This window comes from Anguilla anguilla, chromosome 5, assembly GCF_013347855.1.
Source record: "Anguilla anguilla isolate fAngAng1 chromosome 5, fAngAng1.pri, whole genome shotgun sequence".
Classification (NCBI taxonomy): Eukaryota; Metazoa; Chordata; class Actinopteri; order Anguilliformes; family Anguillidae; genus Anguilla; species Anguilla anguilla.
In genome coordinates this window covers 54,149,067-54,163,582 of record NC_049205.1, presented here as the reverse complement: position 1 = coordinate 54,163,582, position 14,516 = coordinate 54,149,067, and the positions used below count along the sequence as shown (strand labels likewise).

The window sequence follows — 14,516 nt, the reverse complement described above, 5'->3', positions numbered from 1 at the left end:
GACACTGAAGCGGGCAGCCGGGCCTTCCCGGGAGGCCACATTTATCATCTCCAACGCGCCGCAATTATTATCAGGGCGCATTATCTGCTGCGCTCGTTACGGCCCCTGATGGATGTCCTGCGATTCGTCTCCTAAAGCACCGGAGTTTCTCTTATTTCTCTGCCCTCCCCCTTGTAGCTTCGAGCACAGTTAACAGCATGGGGGGGGCGGATTTCTTTCCTCTTTGTGCTTTTAACTGAAGTTGCTGCCCTCAGTGTAGTCTGAGTACAGCCTTTCTTATTTTCGCTTCCCTTACATCTGTAAACTGGGATAAACATTGCCTCTCTGCCAGAACTTCTTCTGACTTTTCAAAGCAAGATTCCAATTTCTTTTATAAACGGGAAAGGCAGTAACTCTGCTTCTCTGCTGTACTCAAATAAAGGCTGAATACAGACCTGCGCTCTAGTGCGTTTTACGTGGTGCGTTTCGCGTGTGGCTCACCATTGCGAGGGTGAGAGACGGGGAAAGTGCACTTAATTGCAGGTCTGAATTAGTAATTAAATGCCAAGGCCAGACATGTGAAGGAATATCTTTTTCTTCCCTTTGCCTGCGTTGAATTAGGACTGTTGTGGTTTTTGTACCGCGCTGTAATGTGCTGTGCTTAGCAGGCACGGTTTAATGTGTGTTATTTCGCCGTCATTCTGTAATTAATTGCACGGCCCTGGTTTCAGTGCATCGGCTCTGATTAAGCACAAACGCAGCGCTCCACCTCCTGCCCTTTGCCCAGTTCGGCTGCTTCCTGTTGAAAGTTCCTTCTTATTTTTCATTGCTCCTCCTCGCAGTGACAACCAGGAAAAGATGATTTACTTCCTGCTCCTGGATCGAAAGGAGAGGTACCCAAGCCACGAGGACCAGAACCTCCCACCTCGTAATGACATAGGTACGCTTTTCTCATCACGTAATGTACCAGACAAGGCCCCTCATTCCCTTATCTCATAATGACATGGGTAATGCCTCCAGGGCTTTAAATTATATGGTGTGGTGGATTTTGTCAATATTTGCCCTTACATTTGACTAGCAATTAAATGCAGGAGTTTCCTTTTTATCTTCGCAAACAGAGCTTGGGGAGATATTAGGAAATTGACTCGCTTTGTGAAGAATAAAGTTAATGACAAATGCTTATTGAATGCAGCCATTTTGTCTGCTTGGTCACATGACCGGCTGCCGTGATTGGCCCTCATAAATGCTGCTCGCTGCTATTACTCTTATTTAGTATAAGCAAGTGTTTTGCCTCACTCACGCAAGTGCTTTAAGCCCTGTGTTCTCCTCGGACCTGTAGGGCTCAGATGAGACATTACCTTAATCTGCTGTAAATGCCGACTGCAATGTAAATACCGCCTTAAATGCCACATTGATAGATGTAGGTTGAGACAATTTTTTAGATGTCACGATCGTTTAAAGATCAGATTAGAAAAATACAATTTTTGTCATTCCTGTTCCCAGGGAGCTAAAGGTCCTCTGTCTGAACCAGTCACGTGCCAAGCATTTTGATCCATTGTGTTTAGGGGACTCTGTGAGTTCCTGTATCAGGCTCCCAGCGTGGTTCCAGAGGAAGGCCAGGGTGGCTGTTCGCTAGCACAGCCCGTGATGCTCGACACAATGATTTATCCTTTCCTCACCCCCTGTTCTGCCGCGGTTGGTATGTTCCCACTCCGCAGATCCCCCCAGGAAGCGTGTGGACTCTCCCATGCTCAACAGGCATGGCAAGAGGAGGCCGGAGCGCAAGTCCATGGAGGTTCTGAGCGTGACGGACGGGGGCTCCCCGGTGCCCGTACGCCGGGCCATCGATATGGCGCAGCATGGACAGAGGTACGGCCCTCACACCCTCCAGTGGCACAGAACATCTCAACATAGCTCAGGTTCACCCACACGTATGGCCCCTCCAATGTTTGCTCTGTATAACCCCTTCCACACATGTATAAACCCTCCCACATGTTCTGTATCGCCCTTCTCACACATGTATAACCCCTCCCACTTGTTCTGTATCACCCCTCCCAACACATGTATAACCCCTCCCACTTGTTCTGTATCACCCCTCCCAACACATGTATAACCCCTCCCACTTGTTATGTATAACCCCTCCTACACATGTATAACCCCTCCCACATGTTCTGTATCACCCCTCCCACACATGTTTAAACCCTCCCACATATTCTGTATAACCTCTCCCACATATTCTGTATAACCTCTCCCACAGATGTATAACCCATCCCACATTCTGTATAACCTTTCCCACAAATGTATAACATCTCCCTCATTTGTTCTGTATAACCCCTCCCCCATATTGTATGTATTGTTTAACTTCTCTCACCTGTTTTGTGTTACACTTCCCACACTTCTTCTGTGTATGTCTTTTAGTATGTTGTGTGAAAGAACACTTCATCTGAACTCCTGTAGTGTTGTCCTTAATTGTGATTTTGACACTTATAGGAAGTTCATTCTCGAAGGTGGGGCATTTTATTAGGGTTTGTACAAACGAGTCCCAAAGAAGGATCCCTATTTGGATAACTTCACAGGCGCTGACCTGAAATAGGGACAGCTGGGGGACTCAGAACTCAGAAAACTAAAACGAAATGCCTTTAATAAAGCTCCTGCTTTCTGTTGACTTTGAGGATTACGCCTCAGACACTGAAACGTCACTCACCCGGCTTTATTAAAGGTGTTTAGTTTCCTGAGCTCCCAGCTCTCCAGCTCTGCTTATTTCAGGTTAGTCCCTAATCACCTGGATCAGGATCCTTCATTATGCAGTTTGGACTGTCCTGCCAGTGAAGCAGGAGTTTAAGTCCTCTTTTTATTAGCTAGGCTGATGCGCATTTGGCGTTTTTTTTTTTTCTTTCTTTTCTTTCTGTTGTATCCCAGGGACTGTTCATGGTAAAGATGTGTTTATTGTGTTGGTGGCTCTTGTGAGTGCACTTTCGCTAAATGCCTGTCTGCTGGAGTAGACACTAAGCCCATCCTCCAGGCCCTTTTCTGCCGATTCGGCGCATTGTGCCCCTTTAATACGGACCATCCTCCCTGTTTCAGAGTTCTGCCTCCGCAGCATTTTCCCCCGTAACGCCATTACTTCTTAATTTGTTACTAATATGAATGTGCTTGTGGAAAATGCCAAATCTGCTGCGTCAGAAAATCAGGGAAGCGCAGGCTGTTGAGTTGAGGGCCATTTGCAGGCATGTTAATACCCGAGTAGCCGCCCTTGTTCCTTGGCCATGGGCGGGACGGAAAGGGCAGCGCTCAGCACTTTTTTTTACCCACGCTGCCCTCTTTTTTATTTCACAGTGGTAAACCGGGGGCTCGCCGTATCGCCGGTAGGAGGGTTTAAGCTGTGGCCGTTTCACTGTTAAAGTTAATTAGTGGGAAATTAAAAAGGCAGTTTGTAGCGCGCGCGGACAGGGTACGAGGCTGACGCGCCGTCCTTATGGAGCCCTTGAGGTCTGAGTCAAACGCTTGGCTATGCTATTAAAAAGAAATTAAATAAAAATCTCTACAGTCCGTCTAATGTCTGTGTTTATCTATCATGCCTGTGTGTTTTACATAACAATTACAATATTTCCAAAATAAATATGTTATGAAAATCGATTGGTTTGTTCCTGGAGAAGCACCTGCATATTATATTTTACCGTTCTTCAACAGCCTTTTAATATTCAATATTATTTTTATTAAGTACATTTTGGTCTATATCCTGCAAGGGAGAGTAAGTCACAGAATATGGAAGCGTGTTATGACTGTATTGATTATGGAGTGTATTTTGATAGCTTGTATATGTACACAAAACAAAATATAATATACATCAACCATGGAGTCTGACTATCATTAATGTGCGCAGACACAAGGTCATAATGAGAGAGCTTGGTGTTATTTATCACTTTAATTTTCTCTTTAATCTCTTTTTAATTGAAAAACCTCTGTGTTATTATTTATTTTTATTTGCTTGTGCAGTGCATTTTCATACATGATTGCATTTCAAAGTGCTTTGCGCTAGTTAAAAAATGGAAAAATATACATGCAAAAAATGTTGGCACTTCACACTGTGAGTATGAATATATTTCACAGTGCAGACTATGTGGCATATTCAAAAATAAATGAAAGGTAAAATGTGTGTTGTGCTGTCAGCCTGACCAGCTCGTGCTAAACCGATGCAGTCTCTTGTGTTTGAAGGATAAACTGGGAACTCTAGGTGCTTTTGTTCTTTAGCGTTAGGCAGGCAGGTTTGTGAAAGAGCGCCATCAGTAACTGACTGTCTGTTCACTTTGTCTCCAGCTGTAATAAGACTGTGTTCAGTAAAAGCTTGGAAATCTCTGACGCCAATTCCAAATACAGCAAAGAAGAAAGGTATTCACCGTTTCTGCTCCCCTTCCCACCCCCCCACCCCCCCCCCGCCCCAACCCCCCACCTCCCCTCCCCGCTCGCCGATCCCAGTGCAAAGATGCAGCGTGGCTTTTCCATTTGCATAATATTTCAACATGAAAATGATTTCAACGGTAATATGGAATACTGCAGTAATGGAATGTCAGGTCAGGCTTTGATATGACAATCACAACTGTTGAAACTGTTTTCACATCTTAATATAATATACTGAAATGGCAAATAAATCGAGAATCCCAAAATATTTTACAACTTGGATTTTATACAGGTTTTTTTTATATTCAGTTCTGTTTGGCTATTTTTAACAGCCCTGGATTTGCAGCCTGTCTCAGTACTAAGATTTTACAAAGTGTCGTGTTAAAAAACAGAATCTATTTCCATCTTCTTCCTATCGTATATCCTGCTGGGTGAAAGCTCTTTTTCCCCAATAAGCCTCAGTTTGCTCAGAACGAAAACTCTGTCATATGAGACACTGCTCTGACGCTCCAGTCACAGCTGCTACCGGCCGCTGTGTCATACTTCAATTTCCACATCCCGCGCAGATTGAAATGTCATTTCATGTCGACGCCGAGCCTGTTCTGACAGAGTTTGAAATGCGAATCGCAGGAAGGAAGGCTATGACCTCGAAGTTTGGTCCAGAGTCGGTTGGATTTGTTTTCCACTTGCTGTGGAACCGCTTGTGCAGATCTAGGTTCTGTTCTGGCTGTAAATCAATTAGAAAATTGACATTTGTTCTCACACCACTGCTTGAAATGGTCAGTGCAGTCAGAATGAAGAGTGGTTATATGCTGCAAGCGAATTAGAAGTGAAATAGACATTGATAAACAAGATAAACGAGTGTTCAAGTAGTTCCTTTTAATGACCCTCATTATATTTTTGGGAAAAGTGGTCATTTATTTATTTATTTAGTCAGCACAATCACATTGCAGTTTTTGCATTATTTGTTGTTCTGGTACTTGTAGGAGGTTAGTAAGTGAAAAGCTGCCATGCTTGTGTGTGTAGAGAGATGACCTTCATCTGACCTCAGCCAGATCCTGCAGATTGAGGCTGGCTGTGTTTTGTGTTTGGATTTTGGAGCGCGTCCAAACACACAGGCAGGATTTCGGAAAAGCTGCCCTGCATCTTGTCCCTGGGGCCCTGGGACGTGTTTATGGATGGGGTGTGTTCTGTTCTCTTTACTTTCCCAAATTTCTGCCCTTTCTGCTTATTTATGGCCTCTATTTTAGTTTGTCTCTGTTGTTCTTATATTAGTACATCTGAACCCCTTTCCTTAACGCTTGCTTTCCTGGGATTGCTGTGCTCCTGTGGGTTTTATTAGTGGTGTTGTTGGGGTCCCCCCTGTCAACAGCACCCGCCCCCCCCCCCCCTTCCCCTGAAGTATTTTCCTCTACCACCACCAGTGGAGGCTTCTGGGTGGTGGGTGTTACCTGGATGTGGGTCATGGATTTCTTTGTGTGTGTGTATGTGTGTGTGTGTGTTTACGGTGTTTAATAATGGAACAGCCTTGTCTTTATTCCAACTTTGCCTTTCCTCTTTTATGTTTTTTGGAACTGAAGTTCTAAATAAAACGGATTAGATTTCCAGTAAGAGTCCTTCCCACAGCACTGGAGAGATATTTTTGCTTTATGTGAACGTCCAGACTTCTTTGTCATAACACTGGGGAGATTTTCTGCTGAAAAGGTTAACGATTATGGAAAACGAAGCACAGTGCAGTTGTGGCAGTGTTATGTGTGATTTCATCTTGTTTTGAAACACCGCTGAATAGGCCTTGAGTCAAATTTTCAGCTGAAGCAGAACCCTATAAATGTGTTTCTGTAATGGACTGCATTTATATAGCGCTTTTATCCAAAGCGCTTTACAATTGATGCCTCTCATTCGCCAGAGCAGTTAGGGGTTAGGTGTCTTGCTCAAGGACACTTCAACACGCCCAGGGCGGGGTTTGAACCGGCAACCCTCCGACTGCCAGACAATCGGTCTTACCTCCTGAGCTATGTCGCCCCCGGATTTTTTTTTTTTTTCTGTATTTACTAACGATGCTAGGGTGATAAACCAAGTCATGCTCTCTGACCCAAGATGGCATATCTTGCAGGGCAAAGGCAAAAAGATGGACATGTGAATGTTTTTAGAAATCTGCTAATTCAATGAAAGAAAAAAAGCATTTTGCTGGAAAATTTGAGTTTTTTGTTGACATTAGTGGTTCTACTGAACTTCTCATATGACACAGGCTATTAAAAGACCCTGTGAGATCACTTTTTTAAGTGTTCATAAAGCTTCAATATAAAGATCTATACTTATGTTTTCACAACCTTTTTCAAATATATGAAAAAAATTCAATGTTTTCATTGGTTGTTTATATATAGTATAACAATTTTAAAAATAATGATTTCAAGCAGAGAATCGGGTGAAATTGGTTGTGTGTTTGCTGAGGGTGGTGACACAGAGCCCCCCCCCCCCCCCCCCCTCCCCCCCCAAACATTCATGTGGGAGCCCACACACTATCTGCCTGCCCTCTTTCCCACATTCCAGATTTCCTACTTACCAACTGCCAACCCACAACCCCCTACCCAAAACATTATGCCAGACAGATGCTAGCTCCCTGGAGCGGCTTCTGAATACATGGCCACAGAAACACAAGAGTAAATGTGGCTTTTGTCTTCTGTCTAAAATCCTCTCAACTGTTGCAAAAACCTTTATCTGAAGTTAAGTTGCAGCTAGCTGCCCATCCTCCATGTTCATGTATGCATGTGTGTGTGTGTATGCGTGTGTGTGTACGTGCGTGCTCACTTGGTTTTCCTCAGTGTAGCTTGTTGTCTGTGGCTGTGGTCCTCCTTGTTCCATCATGCCACTGTTGACCCTGTCCTCTGTTAGGATAAATGCGTCTCTGTTCTTAAAATATGTGAGCTAGTAATGTTGTTTCCCCGCCTACACACTTATTAAATGTCCAGCTGTGAGAGAGTGACAGTGGGTGGTGTTTTCATAGTTTTAGTTTTTTTTGATTACCACCCACACAGGGGCTCTCATGTAGAGGCTCAAGCATCGTCCCCCCCCCCTCCCCCCCCCCCCCCCCCCCCCCCCCCCCCCGGTGTTCTGTAATAGCATTTCACCAGCTCCAGCTCTCAGGGACAAACTCCCGACCCCAGTTCATGCTCCTGGCAGGGCTGGAGGACCTGGGAAATGTCTCGCTTGACGAGGATGGATTTTTTCCCCACTGTCGTTTGTTTCCTTTGACCTGGTGCATTATTTTGGGATTAAAGGGCCATTTTAATGCATTTTACCCCCGTAGCTGTGAGAGGGAGTAGAAACTGCGTGTTTGAATTAAATGGTTTACACAGCTGCCTTTGGCTCTCCCCATAAGAAGCAGTGATGAATTAAGCTCAGCTGCTGGTGTTCCCACCCCCCCTCCCCCCTCCTCCACGTGTCCCAGACAGATGCTGCAGTAACATTTTTTGAATCTCTGTGTTTTTAACGGAACAGGCAGGTGCGATTCTGTCTGTAGTGGGACAGGTGGGTCTAAGGGGACTGACGTGTTCCCTGTTTCTAACGGGACGTCTCTCTGCCTCTGTCGGGACGGGCGGGTCTCATGGAAAGGGTGTGTCTCCTGTCCCCTGCAGGTCACGGTCCATCAGCGGAGCCTCCTCTGGCCTCTCTACCAGCCCCCTGAGCAGCCCTCGGGTAAGTGCCCCCTGCCCCTCTGCCACGCCCCCCTCTGCAGGTCACGCCCATCTGCATCCTGCAAGCTGCTCAGTGAATGAAGCCTTGCTGCATTCATTTTTATGTCAAGGGCACGTAACGCACTGTACTCTGGTACAGCTGTCAGTGAGCTCAGCCAAAAAACTTTACAGAGGAAAAGTAAAACTTCACAACTTAACCTCGTAAGTGCCTTCAAGCTCCAGGTTAAAATCCTTAATTCCCCACATCCTAAGGCAGTGTTTTCTACATTGTGAAAATGATTATCGGTGGTCGACTGAGTGTGTGTTTGGGTGCACTTCTGAGGATTGCTTTCTGGAGTGTCTCCAATGCAACGGGAGTTAAAATAATCACAGCTGACACAAAGGGTGTATGGTTGCATTTTAAAATAAATTGGATTCAGTGAGAAATATATTCTAGGAAGAAACCTTTTTTGCAATCCGTTTATTCTTATAGTGCTACTTGTCAATGAAGTAGCATATGGATGTATTTTAGACTTTATTTGGTTCATTTCCAAGCTCACTGTGCTGACTAAGAAGGGCCTGCAGCACCACTTTCACAGCTGACTAACAGGTTACTCACCCACCTCCACCTTCTTTTTATACAGCACTCTGAAACGGCTGTAGTTTCTCCAATTATCCACTCCTGCATTCAGTTCTTAGACAGTATGGACAGCAGGGGTATAACCAGCTCTGAGTCTGTATGGACAGCAGGGATATAACCAGCTGTGAGTCTGTATCAGCAGCAGGGATATAACCAGCTGTGAGTCTGTATGGACAGCAGGGATATAACCAGCTGTGAGTCTGTATCAGCAGCAGGGATATAACCAGCTGTGAGTCTGTATGGGCAGCAGGGATATAACCAGCTGTGAGTCTGTATGGGCAGCAGGGATATAACCAGCTGTGAGTCTGTATCAGCAGCAGGGATATAACCAGCTGTGAGTCTGTATGGACAGCAGGGATATAACCAGCTGTGAGTCTGTATCAGCAGCAGGGATATAACCAGCTGTGAGTCTGTATGGGCAGCAGGGATATAACCAGCTGTGAGTCTGTATGGGCAGCAGGGATATAACCAGCTGTGAGTCTGTATCAGCAGGGATATAACCAGCTCTGAGTCTGTATCAGCAGCAGGGATATAACCAGCTGTGAGTCTGTATCAGCAGCAGGGATATAACCAGCTGTGAGTCTGTATGGGCAGCAGGGATATAACCAGCTGTGAGTCTGTATGGGCAGCAGGGATATAACCAGCTCTGAGTCTGTATCAGCACCAAGGATATAACCAGCTCTGGGTCTGTATGGGCAGCAGGGATATAATCAGCTCTGAGTCTGTATGGACAGTAGGGATATAACCAGCTCTTTGTCAGTATGGGCAGCAGTACCCCTGAAAGTGTTCAGTGCACCAGTTCCATTTCCTGCTCCGGCCTGCTGCCTTGCTCTCTGGGACGACATCACTCGCACACGTGCCTTGCATTTTCCATTTCTGCTCGCAATCCATTTTAACCAATAAAAAATAAAGCTTTTTTTCTGTCACCTTTCTCATTTGCTGCTTGAAAGCTGTGTGTTTTCATGTCGCCATGTTGCCTGTGGCTGAACGGGCTGATGCTGAGTAACTGCATGTTTTTCTTTTTTTTTTTTTCTTTCTGCACTCTCACGCCCACCACTCCTGGCTTGTGTCCCCTGTCCTGTCCTTCCTTTTACGGTGCATGTGCTTCGTGGCTGCTTTATGTCATCGCTAAAAACCTGTTGGGTTTTGCTGTTTCTTGGGCCTGCTTGTGTTTGTGCTCGCATCCTCACCCCTCCTTCTGCTCGTCCCCTTGGCCTTACGCTCCGCCCTCTGTCAGCCTGTCAGACGCTTTTTTGTACCCCCTCAGTCCCCCGAGCTCTCCAGCCTCACCCTCTCCCCAGAGCCCTGGCCCAATCGGACGGGCTCGCTCACGCCAACCTCCTTCCAGCCAAAAATGGGGTCCCTGTTGCCCAATCCCAAGACCCAGACCCTTCCAGCCAAACCCAAAGGGTCTGGCAAACCCCTGCAGTCGACCCGATCCAACCCGCTGCCTAACTCCGAGGGAAACCCCTTCACCCCTCCTAAATCCTTGCCCTCCTCCCCCTGCCAGCAGCACCCTCCCTGTACCCTCAGGAGCCCCCAGCTGCGCCGGCCGCCCCTGGCGATGCCCCACCAGCTGTCCGCTCCCTTCTCCCCGGTGGTTCCGCCGTCCCCCATCCGGCTGCACCACTTCCACCCGGTGCCCCGCAGTGACCGCAACCCCAAATCTATCCCCATCATCCAGGTGACCCCCCATCCCTCCCCCAGGGGGAGCCCCCTCCCCACTCCCAAGGGAACTCCTGCGCACACGCCCAAAGAGAGCCCGGCGGGCACGCCCAACCCCACGCCGCCCCCCAGCCCCTCCATCGGGGGCGTGCCCTGGAGGACGCGCCTGCACTCCATCAAGAACAGCTTCCTGGGATCCCCACGCTTCCACCGCAGGAAACTGCAAGGTATTCTGGGAAGAGAACCCCCCCACCCCCAGCTACCCCTCTGCCTGCAGTGTGTGTGTAGTTACTTCTCTGTGATCAGCCATCAATTATAATGGCTGGCTAAACATTTTTGGCAAGAAAGTTATAATATACAATTGAATTATTTGCCAGATGCTTTTAGCCAAAGTGATGTCCAAGAAGTGCATTTAATATGGTAAGCTAACACCATGGCAGCTACAGACAGGTAAAAAAGGCAAGGCAGAGAAGATAGAAAAGCCGTTAAGATGGATTAGCTTCCAGTGGAGCTGAACAGCATGGTAGGGAATGATGATTGAGATGAATCATGTCTCATTTTCTGTGTCAGAGTTAATGCTCAGGACCATAGCTCTATGTATTATTATATTTGTATTATTAATAAATTGCTACTGTGTACTTTACTGTATATACATGTAGTAGTAATCCACATTTAGAGCAATGATTAATTTTATAAATATTTAGTGTTCTAAGGTATGCACTGTTCTAGATGAAGCTGAATTATAGATTAAGCAGAACTAGTGACCTTTGATATGAACGCAGTTTGACCTTTGACCTCCCCATGCCCCCTACAGTTCCTACACAAGAGGAAATGTCCAGTCTCACACCAGAGTCTTCCCCCGAGTGAGTATTTTTTTCTACCAGCAGACCTTACATCAACCTCAGATAACTGTCCTTAACACCACAGACTGCAGCACAAACAGTACTTAAAACACTGAGCACATATTTAAGTCTTGCCATTTTTCTACAATGAATTGTCCACCATATTTGGTAAATATTTTCCGCTTGACCAGAAGCATCCTATACATCCTCATGGAGCCAGCCTGTGATCACTGTTTCACCATGTGATCACAATCACCATTTCCTTCTGTAATAGGGTGCAGTGAATGCATACATTTTATGTAGCAGAAGTGCGTATGCCACCCGGGTACTTATATTACAAGCATATTACAAAACAAGCCTCATATACTCAAAAATACATACTAAATAGTAAATTTTCGGATGTGGCCTATGCCTCAATTTTACATTCTGATCCATGCCTCGTTTACAGCTTCTGATCCACCCTTCATTTTCTGTTACCGATCCGTGGCTAGAGAGGATTATGATAATAAGCCTCTGTCCACGGCTCATTTGTGACCCACACCTCAGTACCTGTTACAGATCCACACCGAATTCCGTGTTACCGATTCGCACATCGGCTCCTGTTGCTGATCCACATCTCATTATCTGCAGCCGCAAGCCAAGAGCGAGAGAAGCTCTTTCTCTTTTTCCTGCTTGTGTTTTTGCGTGCACCCACAAAGCCTTTCCGTTGCCCGCTCCAGACCATGTGACTCCAGGCCCTCTGACATCACAGCCCCACTCATAAATCACTCTTTAAACCTCCAGATTCCCCTTAAGCAAAATTTGCACTGTGTGATGCACTTGCCAATTTTACGCTGAGAGACAAATGTTTTCATCTGCACAGTGGCAGCCTATCATCTCCATCTCCGAGAGAGTTGATGGATAGAGATAATTTATGTAGGAAAGTCACTTTAAAATTGCTTTCAGAAAGAGATTATTACAAAAGCTCTGCCGCTTTTTCCCATCATTTTCATGGATTTTTTTGGGGCTTTTTTTTTGGGTTTTATATCGAGTTATATGTTTAATTTAAGTAGCGTTAGGTTTTTCAGTTGAGGCCAATGTTGGATACAATTCTAGAAGAGTAAACCGCACAGTTTATTGCCCACCACTCCTGTGGCAATACTTTGAGTTTCATTTTGTATAAGGTGCCAACATTTATTCTTTTTTTTTAACAAGAATTATTTATTTTGTTTTGTTTATTTGTTTTGTCTCTGTGACAGTCATATTGCACAAAATATGTTAATTCAAATACAGTGTCATTATGGTATTAGGTACTGCTAACAACAACACTACTGCTACTGCTACTACTACTACTACTACTAATAGCCATAGGCTATTAGCAATAGCCAAATGAAATGTTTTATTCTTACTATGCATGTAGTGTTCAGGTGAAGGGAGTATGGTGTTTCATTAACACCAATGTTAAGTGGCATATAATCTGATTTTATGTCTTTATGTTTTTACATTTCTTTACAGACTTGCCAAAAAATCCTGGTTTGGTAATTTCATCAGCCTGGAGAAAGAGGAGCAGATCTTTGTGGTCATCAAGGACAAGCCTTTGAGTTCCATCAAAGCGGACATCGTGCACGCCTTCCTCTCCGTAAGGATTTACACCCGCACTCTAATCCGGCCTAATGCCGCCCCTGCGCCTGCACTGAGATGCATGATATACGCATGCCGTGGGAGCGGGGAGGCTTCACATTAAATAGGACGGGATTAAGAGGGGTCGCTGCGGTCTCTGGGATCGCGACAGATGGAAGTAAAACAGCGCAGTCTTTCTGTTCCTGATAATCCGGCAGGGAACGACTCAGGCCTCTGTCTGAGGCAGGAGGGCATTAATGAACCGCTCCCCATTAATGCCTTTTGTTTTACTGGCAATTCGTCTAATCGATAAACGCACATGTACCGTATGCATTTGAATCTATTAATAGAACGATATAAGATAAAAAAACAATGCGTAAGCAGCACGTTTGCATAAATCATGCCCGTGAAAGAGAACATAAAGTTCAAGCACAACAGGCCAGGCTGTTTAAATGGACTTCTCCTGGCTTTTCCTCCTCCTGAGCTTTTTCCACTTCAAAGAAAGCTACATCACCATTGGCCAGTACAGCAGTGCCTCCCCATTGGCCACAGCGGCGCTGCCTCCCCATTGGCCAGAGCAGTGTTATGTAAATCCTCTCTCTGTCTCTCCCTCCTTCTCTCAGATCCCCAGCCTCAGTCACAGTGTGATCTCACAGACGAGTTTCCGGGCAGAGTACAAGTCCACCGCCGGGCCCACGGTGTTCCAGAAGCCCGTCAAGTTCCAGGTGGACATCACCTACACCGAGACCACAGCTGCCCAGAAGGAGAACGGCATCTACTCGGTCACCTTCACGCTGCTTTCAGGTAACCAGGGAAACAAGCAGAGCCCTGCCTCAACTAATCACAATGCTTGGACGGCGCAGGAGGAGAGAGGGGCTGTACAGCCTGGTTTTGGCACTGAGTTTTAGCGCTGGTGTTCTATTCCCAATCCCCAGACACGCTATAAGAGCATGCTGTAGGAGAATATTGTGAAAGACATGGTCCTATATTCCCCATGTTTATGGGCAGCATTGTAGTATAATGGTGAGGGAATTGGGCTTGCAACTCAAAGGTTGTGGGCACTGCTGTTGTACCCTTGCGCAAACTTAACCTGAAGTGCTTCAGCATATGTCCAATATGAATCAAAATGTGTGTCAAAATGTGTTTTTTTTAAGTCACACTGGATAAGAGTATCCGCTAAATGATGTATGTAACCACTCACTGACCTGCATTGTGTTTTTAACAGTTTCAACTGAACGTGACCGAGGCCTACTTACATATTGGCCAATAACTCGAAACAACACAAACAGATTTTTTTAAATGTCAGTATTTTGGACCCGTTTATCCCTCTGTGGGGAACACCAGAGTGAGAGTCAGGTGCATCCCTGCGTGTTGTCTGGTGGTCCACACCGCTGTGTTTTAACTGCGTCCTCCTGTTTGTGTGCGGCAGGTCCGAGCCGACGCTTCAAGCGGGTGGTGGAGACGATTCAGGCGCAGTTGTTAAGCACACACGACCAGCCCAGCGTACAACAGCTGTCTGGTGAGTAGAGAGCACTTTTGGACTCTTAGAGGTACCTCTCATACACACACACACACACACACCATCCCGCATCTGCATGCCCTTTCAACTGCCACCACTGTACTCTGCACTGCACCGAACTGCACTGAACTGCACTGCACTCACCAAACCACCCAGCACTGGCCTCCACACTGCACTGCGCTCCCCTGCACTGCACTGCC

At 46.1% G+C, this 14,516-nt stretch overlaps 1 protein-coding gene across 7 annotated transcripts in view; it reads left to right on the top strand.

The window, feature by feature from the left end:
- Positions 1–14,516, top strand: part of LOC118227886 (serine/threonine-protein kinase BRSK2-like) — a 109,203-nt gene that overhangs the window by 88,268 nt on the left and 6,419 nt on the right. For 5 of the 7 annotated variants that reach the window (XM_035418895.1, XM_035418891.1, XM_035418892.1 and 2 more), the window contains exons 11-19: positions 822–919; positions 1,698–1,848; positions 4,297–4,368; positions 8,013–8,073; positions 10,376–10,583; positions 11,171–11,219; positions 12,693–12,816; positions 13,421–13,601; positions 14,227–14,316. In XM_035418895.1, coding sequence (XP_035274786.1) covers positions 822–919; positions 1,698–1,848; positions 4,297–4,368; positions 8,013–8,073; positions 10,376–10,583; positions 11,171–11,219; positions 12,693–12,816; positions 13,421–13,601; positions 14,227–14,316 — 1,034 coding nt within the window. The remainder of the gene's footprint in view (positions 1–821; positions 920–1,697; positions 1,849–4,296; positions 4,369–8,012; positions 8,074–10,375; positions 10,584–11,170; positions 11,220–12,692; positions 12,817–13,420; positions 13,602–14,226; positions 14,317–14,516) is intronic. The other 2 variants (XM_035418894.1, XM_035418893.1) reach the window with 1 other exon arrangement.